The sequence below is a fragment of the Amphiura filiformis genome, chromosome 4 (genome assembly GCF_039555335.1).
Source record: "Amphiura filiformis chromosome 4, Afil_fr2py, whole genome shotgun sequence".
NCBI classification, from domain to species: Eukaryota; Metazoa; Echinodermata; class Ophiuroidea; order Amphilepidida; family Amphiuridae; genus Amphiura; species Amphiura filiformis.
The window spans coordinates 54,941,644-54,966,108 of record NC_092631.1 but is presented as its reverse complement, the minus strand read 5'-3'; the positions used below and the strand labels follow the sequence as shown (position 1 = coordinate 54,966,108).

Below are 24,465 nucleotides of genomic sequence, written 5' to 3'. Positions count from 1 at the left end.
TAATATAATATAATATAATTTGGTCTTATATATTGTGTCATATATTTGAAAAGAACAATTTATGTTATAATATCGCTAATCAATAGTTCTTATATTTCCTTTGATGCAGTTGATCAGTATCCAACCTTCGACAACTGCCCAGAGAGTTTTACTGCCTATACAGACACCGGCACTACTTCTACAGAAGTCACATGGGAAGCGCCACAGGCTAGAGATGACAATCAATTTAATGTCAACAATGTAGAGCTCACCGTATCACCCAGTCTTCTAGTAAGCTTGGATCCTTATGAAGATCAGGAACTAACCCTAGAGAGAGGTGTTTACACTGTAACCTATTCTTACACTGATGTGGCTCTCCAAGAGAGACTATGTACTTTCACTATCACTGTGCAAGGTTAGTTTTCTTCTTAAATAAATAAAAATAACATTTTTCTATATCAAAATACCAACATTATACTTTTTTTTTATCTTTCGACCACCAACATTATACTTAATGCAATATTATACTTAATGCAATATGTGCACTCTTAGAAACAACATTCTAGGTTTTCTACAATGTAGAATCTACATACAGGAAGGCTAGGGTTCTGTGAAATTGCAAGAACACTGAATTGTTTCTTTCTTGTCTTTACAGAAGCTTGTTCATATCTAAAATGGTTCTTTCGGGCATTTGCAGAACCCTTATGCTATTCAAGGTTCTAGAATAGCTTAAAGTGAAAGACCCACTTTTGGTCCAAGTTCCTTGGGGAATTAATCAAGGTTAAAATTTATCCATGTAAATTCTGTTCTGTCTGTCATCAAAGTAACAGGTGTATTGCCAGTTCTTCTGTGGAGAACTAGCCAAGCGGGGCTACCTGTTTAAGAACCTTTTTATGGTCTACTAGTCTTGCTAGTCTTGTGCTAACTACAATTAAAGTTGCAATACTATTATTGATTTCAGATTCTGAAGCTCCCGTATTTGACAATTGTCCAGGTGATATGGAGAGGACTTTGAATGCCGTAGATTCAACTGTTGTTGTTGAATGGGAACAACTAACAGCTAAAGATAACGACGGAGATGGAGACGTTCAAATACAAATACAGGTATCAGCAAGTTCTCAAAAACAAATGCCTTTATCTAAGCCTTTAATAAGCATGGGTCGGAAGTTTACGCTGGCAAAAACTGAAATGTTTAAGGTGGTTTGCAGGGAAGCATGGCCTAGCAGTATTTGCACTCAAATATTAAGACAAATAAAGATGACAGACAAGAGGAATATGGTATGGGTTCAATGAAGTTAAATCATAAGGCTTGATATAAGGAAAAGTCATGATTTTTTTTCTCAGGAAGGAGAATACACCCACAAAAATCATTTTTATATATTATTGGGCTTGACTCAAGAACCAGAAGACCTATGAAAATATAAATGCGATTTTTTTCTATAGGTCAATGAATCAATATTCAGACGTTCACCATATTTTTTTAGTAAAATGGCTAAAGCTAAAAAAAATTCTGGCTCCTGGCATCCTACTCGGCTTAACAACCTAAACAATGAAATAGTATCTGTATGCAGCCACTTAAAAACAAGAGAAATGATCAAGTAGATTTCATCTTGTTTTAATGGCCAAAGAACATATAATTTACTTAAGGTGGTACTACACCCTTCATAAATTTTAATAAAGACTATTTTTGCATTTTTCTCACACTGGTAATAAAAGTTATGTATATTATAGGGCAAGGAATTCAGTTACTACACTGGAATTTCAGTGACTCAAGACAAGCGGTACGTTATTTATGATAGGAAAAGAAGTACTGCTAGAATGTACCTCATTTCTTAACATATATAATGAACCACTTGTCTTGAATCACTGAAATTTCAGTGAAGTAATTGGATTCCTTGTCCCTATAATATAATTTTGTTACCAGTGTGTAGTTATTCTTTGAGAAAAATGCAAAATTAGTCACAAAAAATTATCAGGGTGTGTAGTATCACCTTAAAGTGTCTCAAACAAAAAGTGATGCAACTTTTTTGACCGGAATTTCATAAAGGCTTTCATTCTTAATTTGACGATTTCCTTCCCGAGATTTGTTTTAAACTTTGTAAATAAGTTATCACAATACAGTGCTCAAAATATATTATAAGTACCATTTCATAATTTTTTTCCTCTCGCAGAATGAGCAGTATCAGTCTGGGGAAGAGTTCCGCGCAGGCGAGTACACCATAGTCTACATCGCAACCGATCCATCCGGAAATGAAGGATTCTGCTCTTTCATTCTTACCGTTAATGGTGAGTCTTTGTATAAGTATCAGCAATATGTTTTATTTTAGAAATATTGTTTTAATAATTATATCGTCAAAGTGCTTAATTATCATATAACGTTTGACCAATATTACCCTGGAAAATCACGTCCATTTTGGTTGATGTTGACAAGTTTATTTCTTATTTCTAAAGTAAATGCATTAAAATGCTTGAAAAATAAAAACGTCTAATATCTGAAAAATTACGTTACCCGTATCTTGGATGTGGAATTAAACTGTTTTACTACTTCACGATGTTCAACAATGTTTCCCCGAATTTAACAAGCGACGGCAAACGCTCTTTGCTTGCGAATTATTAGGCAGCAGAGCATTATCGCATATAAGAATAATAAGTGATACACAAATAATGTCTACAGAAGTTTTTATATATTATTATTTACATTTCAGCTTATGACAGAGACAACTTTTGGATTAACTGTCCTGATGATATTGAGATCTACACAGGTGCAGGTCTGCCTTATGCTACATATCCATGGGACCCTCCAGAACTCAGAGCTGGTGTCGACAGACCAAGGTGGTCACAGACGCGTAAGACAAAGCAAATCACTTCCCACTGTTGTTTGATAACATGTAAAACTGAGTCATTTTTAAGAAAAGTTGAACAATGATGGCGCTATTTATCTAAAATCTTGTTTGCATCTGTACAAGGGGTAGACATTTGTAAAATGGTATTGCAATATCAGCAAACAGACTGACAAATGACAGGGGAATTTTCAAGAAACTTTTTATCATGAAATGTAAGGTGGAACTCATATTATTTGGATAATTTAAATTTAAAATAAATGTAAATAGCGCCCTCAATTTGCACAGAAGTGCATAGTTTATAGAATTAAAATTACCACAAAAAAGCAGAAACGATGAATAATTTGACATAGAAACGAAAATCGAAAAACGAAAATCTATGTTAAAAAATGTTACAAAATATATGTGATACAGTTTATTAGTGTGACACCTGTTGGTATTATTCAGGTATAGAATTGAACATTATAATAATGTTTTGTTACAAATATTAATAAATGATCACATCAAACAACCATGTTCCATTAAATAGTATTAGACATCCCCCATTACCACATTTCATAATATTATACATCCTAATAATATATTCCAAAACCATGAAGATGTAGATATTGATATGATAAAATGCCATTGGGGGCTTAGGGAGCGATCGTTATTTATGGCAGGGGGGGGAATGGGTAAATTTAGGGGGGAACACGAAATTTTTTTGTGGTCTTGAGGGGGGAAACTGAAATTTTTAGTTGAACCAGGAGGGGGGGTTGTTAAATTTTAAATGGAGAAAATTGGGAAAACAAGGGGGGAACGCGAAAATTTTGAGCGGACGCGAGGGGGGGAACGCGAAATGTTTTGTCGATATTTTTGCCAAAACACCCATTCCCCCCCTGCCGTAAATAACGATCGGTCCCTTAGTCCAATAAAGATGACAAATGGCGTGTCGATTAACTCTGATTAATATTCTCCAGTCGGATGAAGGTACATTATGCTTCGTTCTCTGCAAAGTCTGGATGAAATGGAGAAACATCTTCCTTGATAAGGGACCGTTCACAAACACTTGTTAGGGGGGGCTGATGCAAAAAGGGGGGCCCTGAAAATTTTTGACCCTCCTAAGGGGGGGCCCTGAAAAACAAATTTTCCTAGAAAAATTAAGTTTATATGCTTTTCTATAGGGTTGACCCATAATCTTCATGTCAAAAAGGGGGGCCCTGAAATTTTTGAAATTTTCCCGATAATTTTTTTGCATCAGGCCCCCCTTACAAGTTTTTGTGAACGGTCCCTAATGCATTAATAAAAATATAGCTGTATCACTTATTAATTAGCGCTGTAACTCTTAATGAAGTGCGTTCAAGTGATAATTAATCAGAATTCCAAACATAACTAAAATGTATTCTAATGATTATGTCGATATCGTCTCTTTTTCTAGACTCGCCTGGATCAACCTTTGTTATTGGTGACACAAGAGTGGAATACACTGCCTTTGATAGAGCTGATAACAGCAATACCTGTGCCTTCACTGTTACGGTTATGGGTAAGTTCTTTTGTTTCAAGCATGTCAAGTGGTCTCTGGTTCTTGAACATTTTCACATGCCGATGACTTGCTGGTAATGATGATGATGATGTTATTGATGATGATGATGATGATGATGATGATGATGATGATGATGATGATGATGATGATGATGATGATGATGATGATGATGATGATGATGTTGATGATGTTGCTGATGATGAAAGTGTACTAACTGTTCTATTTTTGTTTTATTATAGATGGCGAAGCACCAGTGATTATAAGTTGTCCAGGAGATTGTACTGTATATGGTCTATCAGGACGTGACACTGTACCTGTCTTCTGGCCCGATCCAAGAACATCAGATAACTCTGGTAGTACAGTTAGCCTTAGTGCTAATCCATTTGGATCAGGAACAGAGTTTGGATTCGGTACTCATCAAGTGTACTACTCTGCTGTAGATCCTAGTGGAAACTCTGCATCTGGATGCCACTTCCAGATCACCGTTGTACAACCAGGAGGTAAGAAGTTATGATAAAGATAATTCATTGCGCAATGTGAACAGAGTAAAGATGTTAATAAGAGTTATTGCAGTTAGCCCGAGAGCCGTAGACTCAATAATGCAATAATTATGCGTGATTATCCATCATATACTTTTGAGTGCAACAGTTATAATTATAATAAAACAATCGATAATTAATTGCTGCAATTATTATATTAGTTTGAACATTTAGAAAAATATCTTAAATTAACTTAAATAAAGGATAAGGATTTAGCTATGTTTCATTTGGCAAAACTGGATAATATATTTTAATTCAAAAAAATTACTGCTGTATTTTATTGGAATATAAGGGAATAGTTTGGTAAAAGACGTATTTCTAAAATTTGAGGGTAGACCTATACTACTCACCCTCATCCCGAGGCTCCAGAGCAATATTATCTAAATCTATTGTTTAGTTTCAGATAATATGGCAACGAAAAACCTAATGCACGGGAGACGATAATGGCGAATAGAAATGGACACTAGAATTATGTACATTTTAAATTCATTTTCATTTTCAATTTCACAGACACTTCAGTTGTTACCGGAAGTGCTGAGTTTTCGTCCTTACGTGGTGTAGATTCTACCAGTGCAATAGCTGAAGCCGCCAATCTGGCGGATGATGTGAGTTATCTAAATTCTTTTAATGGAAATATAAATATAGATAACTTCATTATAACCCGTCAGAACATGACTATATATTTCAATCAAATTAAGGAATAAAATATAACGACATGATAAGCAAATATCACTATTGGCAGCGGCGTAGCTGGGATTTTTTCCAGGGGGGGGGAGCAAGCCTGTATGGGGCGGGGCCCAAACTAGTGGGGCGGGGGCCCAAATAACAATTTTGCCAGGCTTTTTTGATAATAATCGTATGGTATTGCATATCGTATGGATTCCAATATCTCTCCCTCTCTCCCCTCTCTCCCCTCTCTTTTTTCCTTTCTATCCCTCCTTTTCCTCTTTTTCCCTTGCACTAGGGGGCGGGGATCCAAATAGGCAATTTTTGCCGGGGCGATCGCCCCCCGGCAGCTACGCCACTGACTATTGGAATTAACCTTTATAATTAACGTAACTTGTGTTTTGTTTCAAATATAGCTCGATACTCTTTTCCGACAAAACACCGCAATATCCAAGATCCTAGCCGGTGTACAAGTAGGAACCCCGAGCCCTCTTAGTGATGGTGATGTGTTGGTGCCATTCAACCTATATTTTGCTGAGTGTCGTGCAGCTTTCCTACATGTCAGGGACAGTTTGACGCAGAATCTTCAAGGAAATAACCGTGATTCATTCGATACCAATAATGTGATATATCCGGACACCTTCCAACTAAGTACGTTTAGGTTTCAGCTATAGCACAAGTCTAACATAACATTATTATTATTATTATTATTATTATTATTATTATTATTATTATTATTATTATTATTATTATTATTATTATTATTATTATTATTATTATTATTATTATTATTGTTATTGTTATTATTATTATTCTATTATTATTATTTTTATTATTATTATTTTTGATGTTGTTGTTGTTGTTGTTGTTGTTGTTGTTGTTGTTGTTGTTGTTGTGTGAAAGTTTAAATTAAAACAAGTCTTCAACGCTCACTTTTTTGACCCGTTATTTCGGAGAAACCCTTCTCCGTCATCAGCGGGTGGTAGCTGAATGTTGACTAGTTGATCCTCTATCTAATCTGGACGTTGGTGGCGGCATAGGTATTCCCAATAGAGAATCATAAAGTCTTGAGAGTTCACGGCCCTCGTCCCTGCTTAGGGTGGAGTTGGTCTCCTTCTTTATGCAAATATCCTCCCTCACTTTGTGTTGAACAAACTTGTCTTCTCTATAGATAACTGTGACACATCCCGGGTCAGGACTGTTTCCTGTATCTGTTGTGTTCTGCAATAGCTGAGGTGTTACTCGCTATTTTGGTAGTATGCTCTCTGAGTCACTCACCCACTGTCCTTTTGGTTTCTCCAAAGTAGACTTTATCACACTCACCATGCTCACTGCAAGGGATGGGATAAATTACACCAGACTGAGAGTCTTATCTTTTGGTGCAACTAACAATATTGTCGCAAAGTCCGGTGGGGTTTGCGAACACGGTGGAGATGATTTTCCATAGCTGCTAAGCTTGACTAATTCTCCTTGGACATAAGAGACAACGACAAAAGAATTACTCTTTGCCGTAGAGGAAGGAGCACTTTCTTGCGTAGTTACCGGTTGTTTCTTGGTTCTTGTACATGAGGAACTCCAATCCTCATACCCACAATGCCGAAGGGCCGATTTGACATGTTCAATTTTACCTTCTTTGTCAATAGGGTCTGTGATTACTGTGTCAGCATGATGAAACAGACTTCGAATAACACTTAATTTGTGCTCAAGGGGATGGTGTGACTCAAATGATAAATACTGATTAGTGTGTTTTGGTTCTCTATACACCTTAACACTCCCATCTGTTTGACGTTTTACCAATGTGTCCAGGAATGGGAGTTTTCCACATTTTTCTGGTTCATTGGTAAACTTAATATACACGTTCTGGTTATTGATGTGGTCTGTGAACTGCTGTGCTGTACTCGCTTCAATAACAACAAAAGTGTCGTCTACTTATCGAAACCAAATATGCGATGGGTTGTCAGCTATTTTAGTGCCTTTTGTTCAAACCACTCCATACAAAGCTTTGCTACAATGGGTCTAACCGGAAGTCCAATGGCGCACCCATGATCATGTTGGTAGATCTGATCTCTGAACTTGAAATACGTGGTTGTTAGACAAAATTCAAGGAGAGTGACGATTTTCTTTGCATTCAGGTACGTACATGTATGTGCGCGGTTTCCAGCTGTTATCTGTCTCTAAAAGGTCGTTGACTGTTGTTGTTGTTATTTTTTTATTATTATTAGTATTAGTATTATTATTGTTGTTGTTGTTGTTGTTGTTGTTGTTGTTGTTGTTGTTGTTGTTGTTGTTGTTGTTGTTATTATCATTATTTTTATTTTAACTTTTGTCATGTCATTGATCACGTTCATTAGATAATCAGGTTTTTCTTACCGAGCAACAAAATACCTTAACGCGGCATCTGTCGATCACTTAAGTATACAATCATCAAGTTTTTGAACACGATTCTATGTAAAATTCATTTCTATATTTTTGTTTTTATTTAATCGTGCAGATACCAAGGAATTTCTGGTATCAACACTCTCTATTGACCAAGATTTGAACCGACCTGTGGGTCAGCAAGAACTCATTTTTAATGGCGACTATAACAATCCCCGAACCAGTGCCTATCAAAACCTGGCTGAACGTGTTTGCGATTGTGTAAGTTGTTAAATTGTGTGTTCTCTCTAACAAATGAAAGGTTTGTTCATTACAAGGACGGGAAGCTGATTAGCGTTAAGCGTAGACGAGGTATTGTTTGCCACAGCTGCCAAAAAAAATCGATTTTCATTATCTAAATCAATATATTATTGAAAAATAATACTTTGAAGTTTTGCAAAAGTTCATTCTACAAATCATATACTTTGAACAGTTGCTTGATTTATTGTTGTTAATGAGTATGTACGTTTTACAAAAGTGTTGCTGTTTCAGCCCTCTTTTACAATATAACTCAAGAACCACAGGACCTACAAAAGTATATATGTTATATTTGAATTCTTCTACACACTCGCTATGAAATGATCAATGCAATTTTTTGCCAAAGCTCACTGCCATTCGCAAGATGCTGTGAACTACCAAATCGCAACAGTTTGAAATAGTTGCTAACCTTAATAGCGGTTCTGTCCTCACTTTGTACCACTGAGGTCCCGGGATAGAACCCCGGCCGACTTTATGTTCATTTGGTTTCCAGTCCATACCCACTCCCGCAGGTTTTCTGCCGATTCTCCTGTATCCTTTTGCATTTAGGACTAGGCTTTTATCCCTAAGTATAATCTGCCTTGTCGTCCGTATTGTATTTTATACTGAATAAAGATGGCACAAATGGTATCTGATAACCGATAAGCGACAAATAAATCCAAGCACCAAACCATATCGCTCATAGGGTTAGAGTACCAGCGACCTTTCGGATTAGCGACCTTTGGGACTAGCCAACATTAGGATTTGTACAGCGTGTAAACCACCCCATCCTACACCTAACCCCAACACTAATCTCAACATCATAGTCTCTTCCAATTTTTAACCTCAATTCCATGTCCCAAATCCTAAACTCGCCTAAGTTTAAGTACAAACTTAGATACAGGTTGCTTAATGGAATTCCAAGTTTTGCCCATAAAATGGTTCTATTAACGGTATATCTTAGACAAAAGGTTTTTAATAATAATGTTTTTTCTTACCAGATGGATGTGTTGTTCAGTTCCTTCACCGGTTACTGTGGCTGTGACGTATGGTTCTTCCGGCAAGGCAGCATTGTTGCAGACCTAATACTCATATTTGCTGACAGTTCGTCTGTTTCTCAAAGTGCTATTTATGATCAGATTCTAAACAGTATCGACACATCAAGTGGTCAATACATTCTACATAACTTTGTTCTGGAAGGTTTTGATCTAACCACTGTAACAGGTGAGTCTGGTAATATAACGCAATTGCAATAGTTTGTTGAAGTGGTTTAAGAGTGTTCTTATTATCAACCATTTTAAAGTGATTTCAGACAATTGTACTTTTCCTGGGTACTTTTATTATTCGGGTATCTGAATGTCTTTGAAGGGTTCGAATACGGATATGGGTGCAATAAGACAAAACATTTTTCCAGTCAAGGTCACTCAATTCTAATATCCCCACGAGCGCGCGAAAAGAGGACAACATTTTATGGACAACGTGATTTATGGATGCCATTAGGATGTTCCAAAACTTCGGCGTATAGTTTGCCCCTACCTACTACTAACGGATACAAATAGAGTAGTATGATACGTTTGTAGTCAAATAAGATGCAATGTTATTATACTGGGCTTTTTACACAGAAATTCATATTAAGAGAAGTTCAGAAAAGACCTTCAAAGGGATTTATAAGAGAAGCGCAACTAATGTTGGCTATTAAAGTATTGTAACAGATACGTGAGCAGTATTATGTTTATTTTTGGTGTAGGCCTCTTTTTTTTAATGTGGTCTTCCATTGTGATTGATTAAAGAGTAATTACCCTACTTACCCGGTATATTAAGTTTTATTTTATTGCCAAAGTGCACGTTGGCGAGCTTGACGAAGAATTAATTAAACCTTTGACGTCATTGAATTGAGCCAAGTAAACGTTAACTTAACTTAACCGTAATTGTAATTTATTATTTTTAACAGAGGTATGTCCAGATGGTTACTGCCAAAACGGAGGAACTTGTGAACCTAACGCTGCCACTTACAACTCTCAATGCAGGTCAGTGGCGTTGATTTCTTTTTGACATGGGGGATGAGGTTGGGAAAATTTCCTGAAGTATAGTGAATGCAGCACCTTTTGGCGACAGAATAATTTGATGGTACAAATATGAGGTTAATTTGGTCAGGAACACATACAGACGTCATCATTGGGGGGGGGGTGATTGTATTGACCATCCCCCTGTCAAAATATTGGGGATTTATTTCATTCAGGCAAACTCGTTCATCGTGTTTACCTTCGTTTATATTGATGTTGTAGTGATGACGTGTAAAATATGCAAGCGTTTGTGAGCGTTTGAAGTCCAAAAGCAAGATTAATATAATGACTCCTTAAAACCTTTTTGCAGACCTGCTCTCCGATTTAATTAGTTGTTTATGTGCACAGAATAATAACATAGCACATAGTATCAACTATTGAATGCCCGGGCGTGCAATGGTAAACAATATGACGAGTGATTATTTATACCGTTACACAAACATACGCATGTATTACATAATATAACGATACGAAACAAATTCTTTTCTTAAATAGTATAAAATACTCAATGGCTCACATCAATGCGATCGTTATAATGACAACTATAGGATGCTGGTAATTCTGTCCTCCGGTTCTATCTTCTAATCTCGCATTGTTCTGAACATTAAATGCTATACTAAATCATGAATATCCTCTACCGGCTTTATTGGCGTGTGTTATCAAATTTCCCCTGTAAATTTAGAAAAACATTTTGAAGACTAGCAAGTTAAGGGGGTACTACACCCCTTGATAAATTTGTGACTATATTTGCATTTTTCTCAAAAAATAATAATGCACTGGTAACAAAAGTTACATATATTATAGGGGCAAGGAATCCAGTTACTACACTGGAATTTCAGTGACTCAAGACAAGCGGTACATTCTTTATGATAAGAAAAGAGGTACCGCTAGAATGTACCTCATATCTTAACATATATAATGAACCACTTGTCTTGAATCAATTAAATTTCTGTGAATTAATTGGATTCCTTGCCCTATAATATACGTAACTTTTCTTACCAGTGTATAGTTATTTTTTGAGAAAAATGCCAAATTAGTCACAAAATTTACCAAGGGGTGTAGTACCCCCTTAAAATCTCAGGTTCATTCGAATCCAATCTTAAAGTATATCTGGCACAGTGCGTTGAGCTAGCAATCGTTTTAGACATCGTATTAATACTATACTGCGCCAAGAAAGTATCCTTACACTTGGAAAAATATTCACAATTTCAAAACTGAACAATATCGGGGTAAATTGTAATAGATGCACAATCTAATAATGCACATTATGACACCACATTGAATCCATTGTGACCTCAAGAAGTAAAGTTACAAGCAATTGAATAGACGAGAGTCCAGTTTTAAAAGTGATAAATTGGCCTATACAAGGCGCAAAAAGATTCCAACAGGCGCAACAAAGAGACTACACAGTTTCTTCAATGAAGCCTTATTCAAAGCACTATTTATTTCAGTTTTTACTTCTCTGTACTTTTCATAACTTGCATTTTATTTGTCAGCTCTTTTGTTTCAGTGTTCTTTTGTTCCTTTTGTTTTAAATTAAAGGCACACACAAATTAGCCATTTACAACTCTCAAACCAGACGTCTAGTCCGTGGCGTTTTGAATAGGCCAGTGTGTCACTTTTAAAACTGGACCTTCGTCTAATAAAATGCTTGTAACTTTGCTTATTAAAGTCACATTGGATCCAATGGGGTGTCAAAATGTGCCGGATTAGATAGTGCATCTATTAAAAAAACAAATTTACCCCAACATCCAAATTTTTCCAATGTAAGGATACTTTCTCGGCGCAGTATAGTCCCGAGTATAGTATGTTTTCGGGTAACGTAGATACCTGTTCATTAAATCGCGACCTTAAAACAAGAAATATCCACCGTTTGAACGCGTAGTACGTTATGAACATACCCCGTTATCATTTTATGTCGTCGATGTGTTTAACTAGACAATGACATATTATGTCTTTTTTGTTTTTGTTTGTTTGTTTGTTTTTGGTGGGGTTTGTTCCTTTACTTTTATCGTAAAAATAAACTATTTTCTTTGTCAAGGTGTACCACTGAATGGACGGGAACCCAATGTCAGACACGTAGCGGACCAGAACCAGAGACACCAACCAGAGCTACTCCCACGACAGGTGACTTAAATTAATTATATTCTTGATTGTGAAGAAGAAGAAGATGATGAATAAAGAAGATAACTTACCAATTTTTGTACAAGTATTCCTTTATAGCCATAATAATTAGTATCAGCTCATATTACACACATTTCTTTTTCTCTCGATGATGCTGACAGAATATCAATGTTATCAATAGTTTAATAAACACGATAACTTACAAGTCTATGGCAAGTACATTGCACAATGGAACAGAAAAAACCCTGTTTTTGTCGATAAATCGAAAACCAGGTTTATCAATTCGATTGCCAGAGTTTTTTGATAAACTTGTTTTTTTCGGCTGATAAACCAGGTTTATCAAAAACTATGACAATCGAATCGATAAACTTGGTTTTTCGATTTGATAAACATGTTTTTTCAATCGAAAAACCAGGTTTTTCGAATTTGATTGTCATAGTTTTTGATAAACCAAGTTTATCGACCGAGAAAGCTGGTTTTTCGTCGATAAACTTGGTTTTTCAATTCGATTGTCATAGTTTTTGTTTTGATAAACCTGGTTTTTCAATCAAAAAAACAGATCTTTCAAATTTGATTTTCATATTTTTTTTGAAAAACCAAGTTTATCGACCGAGAAACCTGGTTTTCAATTCGATTGTCATGGTTTTTTTGACAAACCTGGATTTTCGATCGAAAAACCATGTTTTTTTAATGGTCATAGTTTTTGATAAACCAAGTTGATCGACCGAGAAACCTAGTTTTTCAAAAAAATATGACAAACGAAAAACAGGTGTATCAGTGAAAAACCAAGTTTATCGGCGAAAAACAGATTTATCGGCCGATACACCTGGTTTTTCGCCGAAAAACCTGGTTTTTCGATCGAAAATCCAGGTTTTTCTGTTCTATTGTGCAATATACTTGCCATACAAGTCTGTATCCGTATCCCTTTATATCCATAGTAATTAGTATCACCTCACATTACACGCACATTTCTTTTCACTCAATGCAGGCCTTACTACCGAGGAGATCATCGGAATTGTCGTAGGTGCTGTAGGAGGCTTACTATTGCTGATCATTCTGTTGGCATGTTTCTGTGTGTTCTGTCTGCGTCCCACGGAGACTAAACCTCAACCCATCATCCAGGAACCTCCGGAGCCTGTCTACGCTGTACAACAGCAACAGCAGGATATCTTTGTCCGCGACGTGTGTGTAGGAGTTTTCCTGTTTCTCTCGTATCTATATTTACGCAGAGGAGGTAGCCAGCGGGGGGGGGGGGCAGAATGCCCCCAGCCCCGACAAAAAATAATGAGAAAAAAAGAGAAAAAGTGCCCCTCTGACAAAAAATGAAAGAGAAAATCTGGAGGGCTAAGGAGAAGAAAAGGGGCAAGGAGCCCATTTTCCACCAAAATTTACCCCGATCATGGGCCAAAATATTGTGAAATACCAAACGTTTGCGTGCTATGCGCGCATATTGTCACATTAAAACATTAAAACCCTTTTCATCCAGATCAAAAATAGTGTAAAATACAGTTTTTTGCGCGCACGAAGTCCCAATAAAGCCTTTCTTGAAAGCCTGAAGACATGTACAGTCTGTCAAAAAAACCCTATATATGTAGGCTTATGTAATGCAACTGCAATTTTTGTCGTCTGTGCCCCCAAAATTTTACTTTGCTCCCCTCGACCATGAAAGCTGGCTACGCCCCTGTATTTACATATCTCTATCCTCGATCTGGTGGGCTAATGTTATTTTAAAACAAATCGAATGCATCGTGAAATCGAATGTAATATTATTGAAATTATATTTTTCATTCTCGTGTTTCTAGGAGCCACCACCAATTCCACGTCCAGTACCTGTCCCTGTACCTGATCGCTTCCCTGTACCAGTACGGGTACCACAACCAGTACCTGTTCCACGTCCTGTGCCACGTCCATTCCCCGTGCCATTCCCAGTACCAGTAGGTGCACCTGTACCCGTACGCGTTCCTGTGCCACAGGCTGTGCCACGCCCTTACCCAGTGCCAATCAGACAACCATTCCCAGTCCAGCAACGTATACCGGTACGTGTACCGGTACGTGTACCAGTCCCAACACCAGTGCCTGTGCATGTGCCTGTCGGAGTTCCTGTACGTGAGAATGTACCAGTGCTTCAGCCTTATGGAGTTGGTGGATTGAATCGTGGTGTTGGTCTCAATGGTCTCAATGGTGGTGTTGTTCTCAACGGTGGTGTTCCTGTAACTGGATTTACCAATGGACTCAATGGATTTAATGGACTCAACGGACTTAATGGATTTAACTCGACTAGATTTGTGAGTAGCAAATATTGTTGTTAATATTTGAAGATTGGAAATCCACAAAGAATGCTGATTTTGTTACAGTGAATATTGATTTTAGAGAGCATAATATAAGGTATTCACCTTTGATGCAAGAGTCAACTTGATGGGGTATTGACTTGGACTAAAGTCCGAATTTAATTGGCAACATCTGTAGATTAAATTCATACTTCCATTTCTCCCCATGGTTAATTTAGAATTAGGGGTAAATGATCAATGAGAGTGCAGGACGTTGTAAAGTATGCAGAGTCATATCAGTATGCATATACAGTAAGCCAAAAAAATAAGATACCAGTTGTGTTCACCTCTGTATATCATAAATAAAGAAAATTGTGTCAAAATTAAACCAAACAGCCAATACCTGTACTCTTTAGCTCTGATTTAAGACCTTATTTGTTGAAATTGGTTGAGAATTAAAGAAACGGTGATCTAAAACCTAATAAAGAAACGAAATCAAAAGTTGCACTTTTGTGTTCTAATCAATGAAAGCACGACGCTAGTTTTAACGTGTTAATCAATGGAAGCGGCGCTGCTTCTCTTGTTCGTGAACGCATTGTGTACAAATCAATAGGGCACGCAATGGAGCAAACGGTAACGTTTAAATTGGCATCTTCCTTGGGTATTTGAATCGTCATGTCTTTATTTCTTGACCGATTTCAACAAATGAGGTCTTAAATTCGAGCTAAAAGATACATCTATTGGCTGCTGGTTCCAATTATGACATATTTGTCTTTGTTTAGGAACTACAAGGGTTGAACATAACTGGTACCTTAATTTTTTGGCTTACTGTAGAGTCATAATACCTGTGCAATGTATCATAGTCAGTTTCGAAAAGAGTAGGTTATAATAATTATGATTGTCACAATCCATCCCGGTTACATCAAAGAGGTCCATCTGGAAAGCAATGTTGCGGCACTGATTAATAGTTACCCGTAATAAAAAAAAACATACATAAAAAAATTAATATAATTTATGCATCAAAATAAAAAAAAACGAAAAACAAAATAGATGAAACTTAATCAAAATAATAGGCATGTAGATGCTAAAATTTAATATTTTGTTGTCTATTTCAGTAAATCTTAAATTGAAACGCCTAGGGAGTGCAAAGGAGTCAGAAAGGTTAGTATTTAAAAGGGCATTTCGTGATCCACAGCCTCATCCCCCACTTTTCTCAAAAAAAGTTGAGATTTTTATATCACTGGAAACCTCTGGCTACATAATGTTTGTGTACAAAAATTTCTTGCAGATTAATTCGTTTAGCAAAGATATCGTGAAATTTGAATTTCGGTAGAACGAAATTACAACACATTGTCTATGGAGCAGTGTAATACACATAATCATGCATAACTCGCAAACGCAAAATCGGAATCAACTGAAATTTTGGGAATAAGCTTTTTCGTGGATATCTACTGAAAAATGTCACAAAAGAGGATGTTAGGATCACGAAAATACTCCTTTAAATGAGAGTTATGCTATTCCGTAATCGTTATTATAATAACATCAGTAACCATGGTAACATCTTACATGAAACGTACTACATGTTCGTTTGTCGTTATTACTTATTTATTATAATCAAAAGTATAAAATTGCATTTCATGATTTAAGTATGTTTTAGCTGTGTCTAATCATCAGAAACCTACTCAATTTAAAAAATATAAAAAAGATATGAAGAAAAAATGGTTACATTGTATTTGTTGATTTTCAAATTATAAACTTTCAAATAATGTGGATGTTTTAAAAAATGTTATTGCCTCTTTCTCTTTCGATTGCAAAGTATGTCTTTTCTACCATGTATGGTATATTATATTATAACATTTTGAATAATAAGTAAGATAGCGCTGATCATTATGTAAAATTTTAATGTATTTGTATTATTTTTTCATACAGGACGACAACCCAGAACTAGAATACCAATGACCGTGATTATCCACTGACTATTATTGTAACAGAACAATAGCTGTACATTGTAGGCGAAAAATATCTTTACAGATAATGTAAATGTTAATATTTTTTATTTTTTGTAAAATATGGCCAATTATCTTCATTTTTATATCTAATAACAAGGGTAATATTTCTTGAGGTGATGGACAATGTATTTTATATTTTTTCATAATATGATTATTTCATGTAAATACAAAAACCATTGATGCTTAAATGTGTATCATCAATGTAGAAAACCTTGCTTATTTGAAGTTAGGGATAAAATGTGATCTAATATGGTTCACAATAAATTGTGTTTTTAAAACAGAAATAACTGAAATTAAATCGTAATGGGACTTCAACCTAATACTATTTTGTAGAATTGCTGTATGCAAAGCCAAGACAGGATTTTAAGTATTATAATTTGAGTATATTTTATGTAAATATTGCTAATCAAAAGTTATAGCTACTTTTGTTTTTAGCAATATCAGCAGACAAACGTCTCTAACACGTGACGTGTCAAGGGACTTCATACAGCGCCATAAAATACAACAAGATTAGCAGATTTCATCCTTCATTATATAAATTGATCAATGAACAAAATATGTAAAACCAAAGCCAAAAAAGTTTCACATACAGTGGTTTAAAATGGTATTATGAGGTTGTTTGATTCTATGTAGATAGTAGATTTAGGGAGTTGGCAAATGTTGCCCCTATTTTGTTATTTTATGCTTTATGAAAAAGGCAATTTATTTTCCACATTTAAAGCAACTTTATTTCTTCACTCTAGTGAAAGTTTCAAATAATTACACTACAAATTTCTCAGATCACCTTAGTTGCCTTGAAGTGTTCAAGGGATAATCTTGCGATGGTGCTTTCATGATAAGCTCAGGAATCATATCAAGTTATTTGACATTGTCTGAGTCCATGCGGGTTGCGGTTTCTGTTTCCAAAGAAAATACTATGTCTGGATAGATGTTTACAAAGAAGACGATGAGAGAAGTGCTTTTTATCGTCTTCTATGGAAGCATTTATCCAAACATCTGTAGTATTTACTTGTGCAAACAGAATCCGGAACCCACAAAGATTTGGACAAAGTCAAATAACTTAATATGATTCCTGAGCTCAATCATGAAATCGCCATTAGAAGATTTTTAAATTGAACACTTCCAAAAAAGCGTCCAAAGTGTTCTGAGATGTTTGCAGTGTACTTAAATGCAGCAATTGTTGGCAAGACCAGTACTATATATTATATTTCAAATAGATTTATCAATACTATAATGTAAATAAATTATTTTGGTACACAGTTGCGTATTTTATTTTTTTACCTAACTATCATGACTATAAAAGTTCATAATGAGTAGTTTTAAGTAAAGCACACATTCTTTTCGTATTCAGCTATTAGTGTATTGATACATGAATGTTAAGAATTTTTTTTTAGGGGTAAGTATTTTACAAGAAAAATGGTGTATCCATTGGAAACAATTCACATTAACTTGATCTAATGCAGTACAGTCTTGCACATAAGTTCCGATGACATTGCGAAGTCAAGCTGTAACTATAAACGAACAACACTAGTGTGTAAGGACTATGTCAAGCAATGGGCTATTACATCTGAAATCCATACACACCCTGGGGAAGACATGACCTTAATCTCACACACAGGGAGTGTTTGTTTCAAATGGAATCACCCATTCAGGTAACCCTATTTGAAATTAACGCGCTCTGTGTGGAAGATCAATGCAGTCTTCCAAAGGGGCTATATGAATTACAAATGGATCAGCCCAATCCATAGCAAATGCTACTAACTCAGTATAATATGAAGACAAAAATAAAAATATAAGCAGATATATGACTAGTCATATTTTTGCTTAAGGCTTCAAAAAGATCGAAGTATGTATTTTGTTTGGATTTGTGGATTTGTTAAGCTTGCACATTGATTTAGGTGAATGTTATATAGGGTTGTAAACTTATAAATGTGTGGGGGTGTCGGGTGCGCGTGAGGTGTATTTGTGAGGGTGCGTGTTTGTGAGAGCGCGGTGTGTAAGTGACTCAGAAACAGTCATGACCATATGAAGAAGAACATGTATTGTTTATGTTGGCATTAAATAATGGAACTTAACACCAATTCGAGTTTTTTCCGTGTTAATGTATTGTTTTTCCGTGTTTTAAGTATTGTTTGTAGTCTTTTATTAAAAAGACTCCCTCGATCTCGCCTTAAAAGGCGAAATGGAGGCAGTCATGGGATAGAGCTTTTATGGCCCAATAAAGAATCTGGAAGTACTAACTTAACAACCCATGTTGTAGCTGAGATTATGCCCGGGAGATTATGCTCTTTCTTGTTCCATAGGGTTTGATCATACATACGTCATGATAATTGAATGAGGGGGGCAAACATACAAAACTTTCAACGTTTTTAAAGATCAATCCCTAAAGTTATACTTTCGTGACCTTCGTTTATTCTACATATGCCCAAGGAGAGCTAACAAGCTACTGCAATAAACCATTTGCTGCAAACTTTCATCTGATTTATTAGTGGACAGGGTGTATCAAAATAAAGTAAAGAGTGTGAAAATGCTACTGCATTAAAAAGTGTGAGGTAGTTGGTCAAAATTGTCATGTAGTTGATAACTGAATCAACATCATGTCCTCCCACAATTGTCGTGTGACCATTAATAAGGACTCATTGGCTATTTTCGTGAGCCGAGTAAAAATGCAGTTGTATTATTTTTGCATACAGGACGACAACCCAGAACTAGAATACCAATGGCCGTGTCGATTAAAACCAAAGCAATATGGAAATCACATGTTTGACCACTTTCTTTACAGTAATTGATAGTCTTAGTCTTCCACATGGCCAACTGGGCTTGGCCACCATTCCTCTGTATTCAGATTACAGCTCTCCTCAACATGGCATTCGCACCACGTCTTAAGGAGAGGTCTATCATATCTGTCCTGCCTGAGGATGTCAACTTGGGCAATTATGTGTCTCTGGAGTTCATCAAGTCTGCAGATAGAATTCAGATAGACCAGAGGTGTAAGATCATAAGTTTTAAGGGCTATTCCACTGGGTGCTTCAAGCAATCACGATTGCCAAACAATTATGCAAGGCGTTCTGTCAATTACTGTAAAGAAAGTGGTGAAACGGATGATTTCCATGTTATTTTAAATAATTGGCTTTGCGCAACTGCAACCTCATGATTTTACAGTTGTGATTTTACAGTTGTGGTGGGAAAACAAGATGGTGATTCCGCGTTTGACCAATTACCTCATACTTTTTAATCTAGTGGCATTTTTCAAACTGTTTACTTTATTTTTCTAAAGGTAATCTATATTATGGTTATTTTCTGTCTAATTTTGACACGTTTACTTTAAAAAACTTAAAAACCACCAAACAAAACATTAAAATTTAATTATTGCTAAAAATGCACTTTTTCGTTCCCATTCCTGAAATATTAGGCTTAATAGTGTTCCTAGTATTATAAGCTTACCTCGTTATTGTAACATCTGCAGTATAGATATCCAGAGATGATAGAGATCCATAATCAGTGGATAATTTTCTAGTCATATCGATAGCGTTAAGGGGTGGGTCACCCACCTTTGCACAGTATTTATTGTGGGATCTGAGAGCACATCAGACATATCGAATTACATTTTGAATGTCCTTCTGATATCAAGAAATTTTGATTTTTTTTTTAATTCGCGATATAATACAAATTTTATGGCAAATGATTGAAAATTGATAATTTTGAAATTTAACAGTCCTCGAAGTAAATTGTATAAATCTAATGATATGTACTTAAAGTGTATGTAGTTGGGATGACAAGCCGTCCATCATATGAAAATGTTGACCTTTTGTATTGAAGATATAGATTTTGTCCCCCAAAACACCAAAAATAGATATTTTTGGGGGAAAAATGTATATATATCTTCAATATGGAAGGTCAAAATTTTCAATTATTGGTCGGCTTTTCATCCCAGCTACATATATAGACACTTTAAGTATTATCATTAGATTTATAAAGTTTACTTTGAGGACTGTTAAATGTCAAAAATTTCAAAAATATCAATTTTTAATCATTTGCCCTAAAATCTGAAATTTAGATTTATTTTCATTTACCTTTGTTAATGGGAGTAGTATTCTTGTAGATAAAATCAACAGCTCTTGAACACTCGCTGAATGTAGACATTTCGGATTAACGAAGCTTCGAGATGGAATGAAGATCAACTCCGTTCTTTGAACGAATAGAGTAATACATTTTGGATTTGGAATGTTCCGATTTGGGGTGGGTAATTTTGTGTGGTTTCAGTGTATCCTCACAGTACAGCGTAAAATCAGTGGGTCTGTTACGGCCAGAACGTAACATACGTGACTTGATGTTGGCTAAGTTAATTTTGCGGCTCGAGATCTTTTAAGATCTCGAGCATTAAATGTGTTCAGCTCCCGGGGCATATCATAAATTTTTATTGGGTATGCTCCCCCGGAATTTTAAGGTGGTGGGTCTTTGGGAGCTGACGTCGTCCCGGTAAACATGGTAAAAGGGAATTCTGGGAGCCGGTCAGCCGCAGCGGCACAACTTGGAAATTGCGCCCTTTTAGAAATGTTGCCTAGTCATGCTAGTACGCCGGTGATAGGTTTCGGTAAGTAATAGATTTCTAGTTCTGTGCATGTTATATTTTAGTGTTGCATTTCAACATTTCAGATGCAGTTGACAAAAATGGCACTTACGTCATTTTTCACACTTAATTATCAAATATCGAGCGATAGAACTTATTTTTTCTTAAAATATGCATATTTATATATTAGTTCTTTTTATGCCAAAAACAAAAATTCGCCAAAAATGTCACTTACATCAGTGTTGCATTCAGCCGCCTTGCATACTCGCCTTAGCATTTGCTATGGTGGCGTTCATTGACCATGGACGAAATCATGTGACGCGTCACCAATGTCGGCTATGGTGATATGATTAGTATCGTCACGAGCTGGATTACACTATGTCAAAATTAAACATGATTTTTCAACGATCTGCTACTAATCAGTGTGGTCTTTGCGTGTGGGTGGAGGGGGGGGGGGGGTTGCTTTGCATCACTTCCGAGGATTCCAACATAACAACATACCGACACACCGAGGACCGGCGAAAATGATGTCTTATATCTTAGTCCAGGGTTTACTTTAACGCATAAATCACGCGTATTTACGCGCACTTTCCGTAACCCTTCAAATGCAAAGTGAAAAGTCAAACGCGTACAAAATCTTATAAACAGATAGTGAATGAGTTGACATAGAAAAACGCGATATTTTCATCTGGTAGACAACGTAAATATACCCTTCTTATTATGAGAGTGAACCATAGTATTATGGGGCATGAGTCAGTAGTAATATTATAGTATTTACTTGCGAAAATATTCGGTCCGCACCCCGCACAACCTCCTTCACCCCCACCCCCCCACCCCACCCCACCCCTACATACGCACCTACTTTTTTTAGATTCTTGAGCGTCCTGACGAAAAGGATTGGGTCAACAATTCAGTTTAATTAGAACACACGTGACACATTGTTTAAATAAAAAAAAATACCCTTTTGGCAATGTTTTATACCACTTCAGATGAAAAATTCCTAATTAAAATAGTACAAAAAATAGAATATACCCCTTCAGCAAAATACTTAAAGAAACCCCTGTACCTTACTACCCCCTCTATACGTCCTAGCAGCATTAACCGTTAAAACACATGTTCAGTATTACCGACTTTTTGAACACTTGACATGACAACACACTAAAGATATTTGTGCTTGTACAAAACTTGTGCGAATTACTTGTAGGGAGCACGTAATAAGATGTTGATGCGTTTAAGTGCATTAGACGTATCAACATCTCACAGTACAGGTGCACTATTTTGTACAATTTCTCGAGCAACAAGTAATACACAGTTTTTAACCTATTTGGGATACTTTTTAATACACTGCTTTTTTCTTGGGAAGACACTACGATGATAGCTAGTGACCAAGTGTCCAGAGTTCTGATACACGAGGGATAAGTTTTAAAATTTTTCATTTACAAATACAGTGGTCATAAGGTGACACGGCCTTAACTTTGATATGTGCTAAATGGGAAGTCCCTTCCGGTCAAGAATTAGAAAAACCGCCATATTTATTATCTAGTTCACGCAAAATGCGATTATGTACTCTGAGGAGTGCGATCTCCTTACCGTGATTTTCTTTTATGCCGACTGATAATTGTTCACACAAATAATTTGAAGATATGTGCTCGGCTAGACGATACACAACCACTTTTCAACAATCTTTGATCCCAACATTACATTATTAGATATAAGGCGAAAGTTCTTCAAATTTTAGAATCAAACGACAGTTTTTGAGAGGACATTCATCTAAAACTGTGTCCAATATAAATAGCAATGTTCTTGGCATGAAAATGATTAATAGTAGGCTAATCAATGGGATGGAAGATGTCCACTGTGGTGACATCGTATCATACGCGTAGTCCAGTGCTTACATTCATCCTATATCCTGTCGAATTCACATTACGTTCTAGATGGCAATATTCTTTGTATGATTAATTACGATTAGGGTAATCAATGGGATTGAAGGTTTCCATTGTGGTTTCATCATGTGCATATTCCAGTGCTTACAATGGCGACAGGGCGGGAATCCATTTGAATGCAGAGAGGACGAAACTTTACTCCACAAGAGTCTTTAGGCAAATGGTACAGACTTGGCATTTAATATGGAATATTTCTTCACGAAGTGCCAAGATTAATCTGAAAGGAAACTGCACGGGCCGGGTGCACGGGTTAAATATTTATTAAGGTGTGTCGGGAGATGGTGTCAAATAATTTTTGATAGAAAATGACTGTGCTTTCCATGAGTTTACATTATGGTGCTCATAATGTAGTGCATTTGCCTAAAATGGTGGATGAATTTGAGCTTTGTGGGGACACAATTTCGGACTTTATGCAACATTGTTCTGTTATTATCAAATGTATTGGGGTTTAAAGTAATATTTCCCGAACTTTGTCAGCAATTGGTATTTGTCACAGCTAAATGCACTTGCAATGTACCAGTTTTGAATTTGGGAGGAGCATTTGAAAAAATGGCTCTTCAAAGTGGTACGTACTCAGACAATTTGAATTCCCCACCCCCCGGCCAGGTGTTATAAACTTACTGTACATAAATAAACAGCGTGAGTTCATTGGACAACCAGGAATCCGCGTAGTTGGTTTTGTACGGTAAGTTTATAAAATTTGACCCTAGTGGGGGACATTCAAACTATCTGAGTTCGTACCACTTTGAAGAGCTATATTTTCTCCTCCCATTTTTAATAAAATGGTACGTTACAAGTGCATTCAGCTGTGACAAATGCCAAATGCTGACAAAGTTTAGGAAATATCACCTCAACCCCCAATAAATGTGATAATATTGAACAATGTTGCACATAGCTCAAATTCAGCCTCCTTAAATTGATATTGTTAATATGCGAAGTCCATGATAGGAGCGCATCTAACATTGCCATCTAGTACGTTATGTGAATTCGACAGGATATAGGATGAACGTAAGCACTGGAATACGCTCATGATAAGATGTCACTCCACCTTCCATCCATTGATTAGCATCGACAGGATATTGGATGAATAATCAAGTTACAGTTTTTCGAATTTGTTTTTCAGCCACGTTACAGAATTCACATGCACCACCAATTAGACAAATCTGGTCAAGGCCACTTAATAATATCAACATTACAAAGTATATGAAAAGTTACATAAATGTGGCAAATCTTGGATTAATTATAAAGGTGTGATGCTCCTTCTTTTAAAAAAAACAGAAGAGAAGGATTG

The 24,465-nt window shown here is 36.1% G+C and overlaps 2 protein-coding genes across 2 annotated transcripts in view; both read left to right on the top strand.

Annotated features, from left to right (window-relative positions):
* LOC140150269 (hyalin-like) overlaps window positions 1-399 on the top strand; it is a 30,681-nt gene extending 30,282 nt beyond the window's left edge. Inside the window, exon 8 of the mRNA XM_072172273.1 lies at window positions 110-399. Coding sequence (XP_072028374.1) covers window positions 110-399 — 290 coding nt within the window. The remainder of the gene's footprint in view (window positions 1-109) is intronic.
* LOC140151080 (uncharacterized) overlaps window positions 1-18,742 on the top strand; it is a 37,371-nt gene extending 18,629 nt beyond the window's left edge. The window contains exons 5-20 of the mRNA XM_072173289.1: window positions 110-394; window positions 941-1,083; window positions 2,151-2,265; window positions 2,685-2,825; window positions 4,237-4,341; window positions 4,581-4,841; window positions 5,391-5,485; window positions 5,963-6,197; window positions 8,038-8,183; window positions 9,200-9,422; window positions 10,150-10,225; window positions 12,303-12,388; window positions 13,374-13,573; window positions 14,188-14,670; window positions 15,768-15,813; window positions 16,582-18,742. Of these exons, the coding sequence (XP_072029390.1) occupies window positions 979-1,083; window positions 2,151-2,265; window positions 2,685-2,825; window positions 4,237-4,341; window positions 4,581-4,841; window positions 5,391-5,485; window positions 5,963-6,197; window positions 8,038-8,183; window positions 9,200-9,422; window positions 10,150-10,225; window positions 12,303-12,388; window positions 13,374-13,573; window positions 14,188-14,670; window positions 15,768-15,770 (2,274 nt within the window). The 5' untranslated portion in view covers window positions 110-394; window positions 941-978 and the 3' untranslated portion in view covers window positions 15,771-15,813; window positions 16,582-18,742. The remainder of the gene's footprint in view (window positions 1-109; window positions 395-940; window positions 1,084-2,150; window positions 2,266-2,684; window positions 2,826-4,236; window positions 4,342-4,580; window positions 4,842-5,390; window positions 5,486-5,962; window positions 6,198-8,037; window positions 8,184-9,199; window positions 9,423-10,149; window positions 10,226-12,302; window positions 12,389-13,373; window positions 13,574-14,187; window positions 14,671-15,767; window positions 15,814-16,581) is intronic.
* The last annotated feature ends 5,723 nt before the right edge of the window (window positions 18,743-24,465 follow it).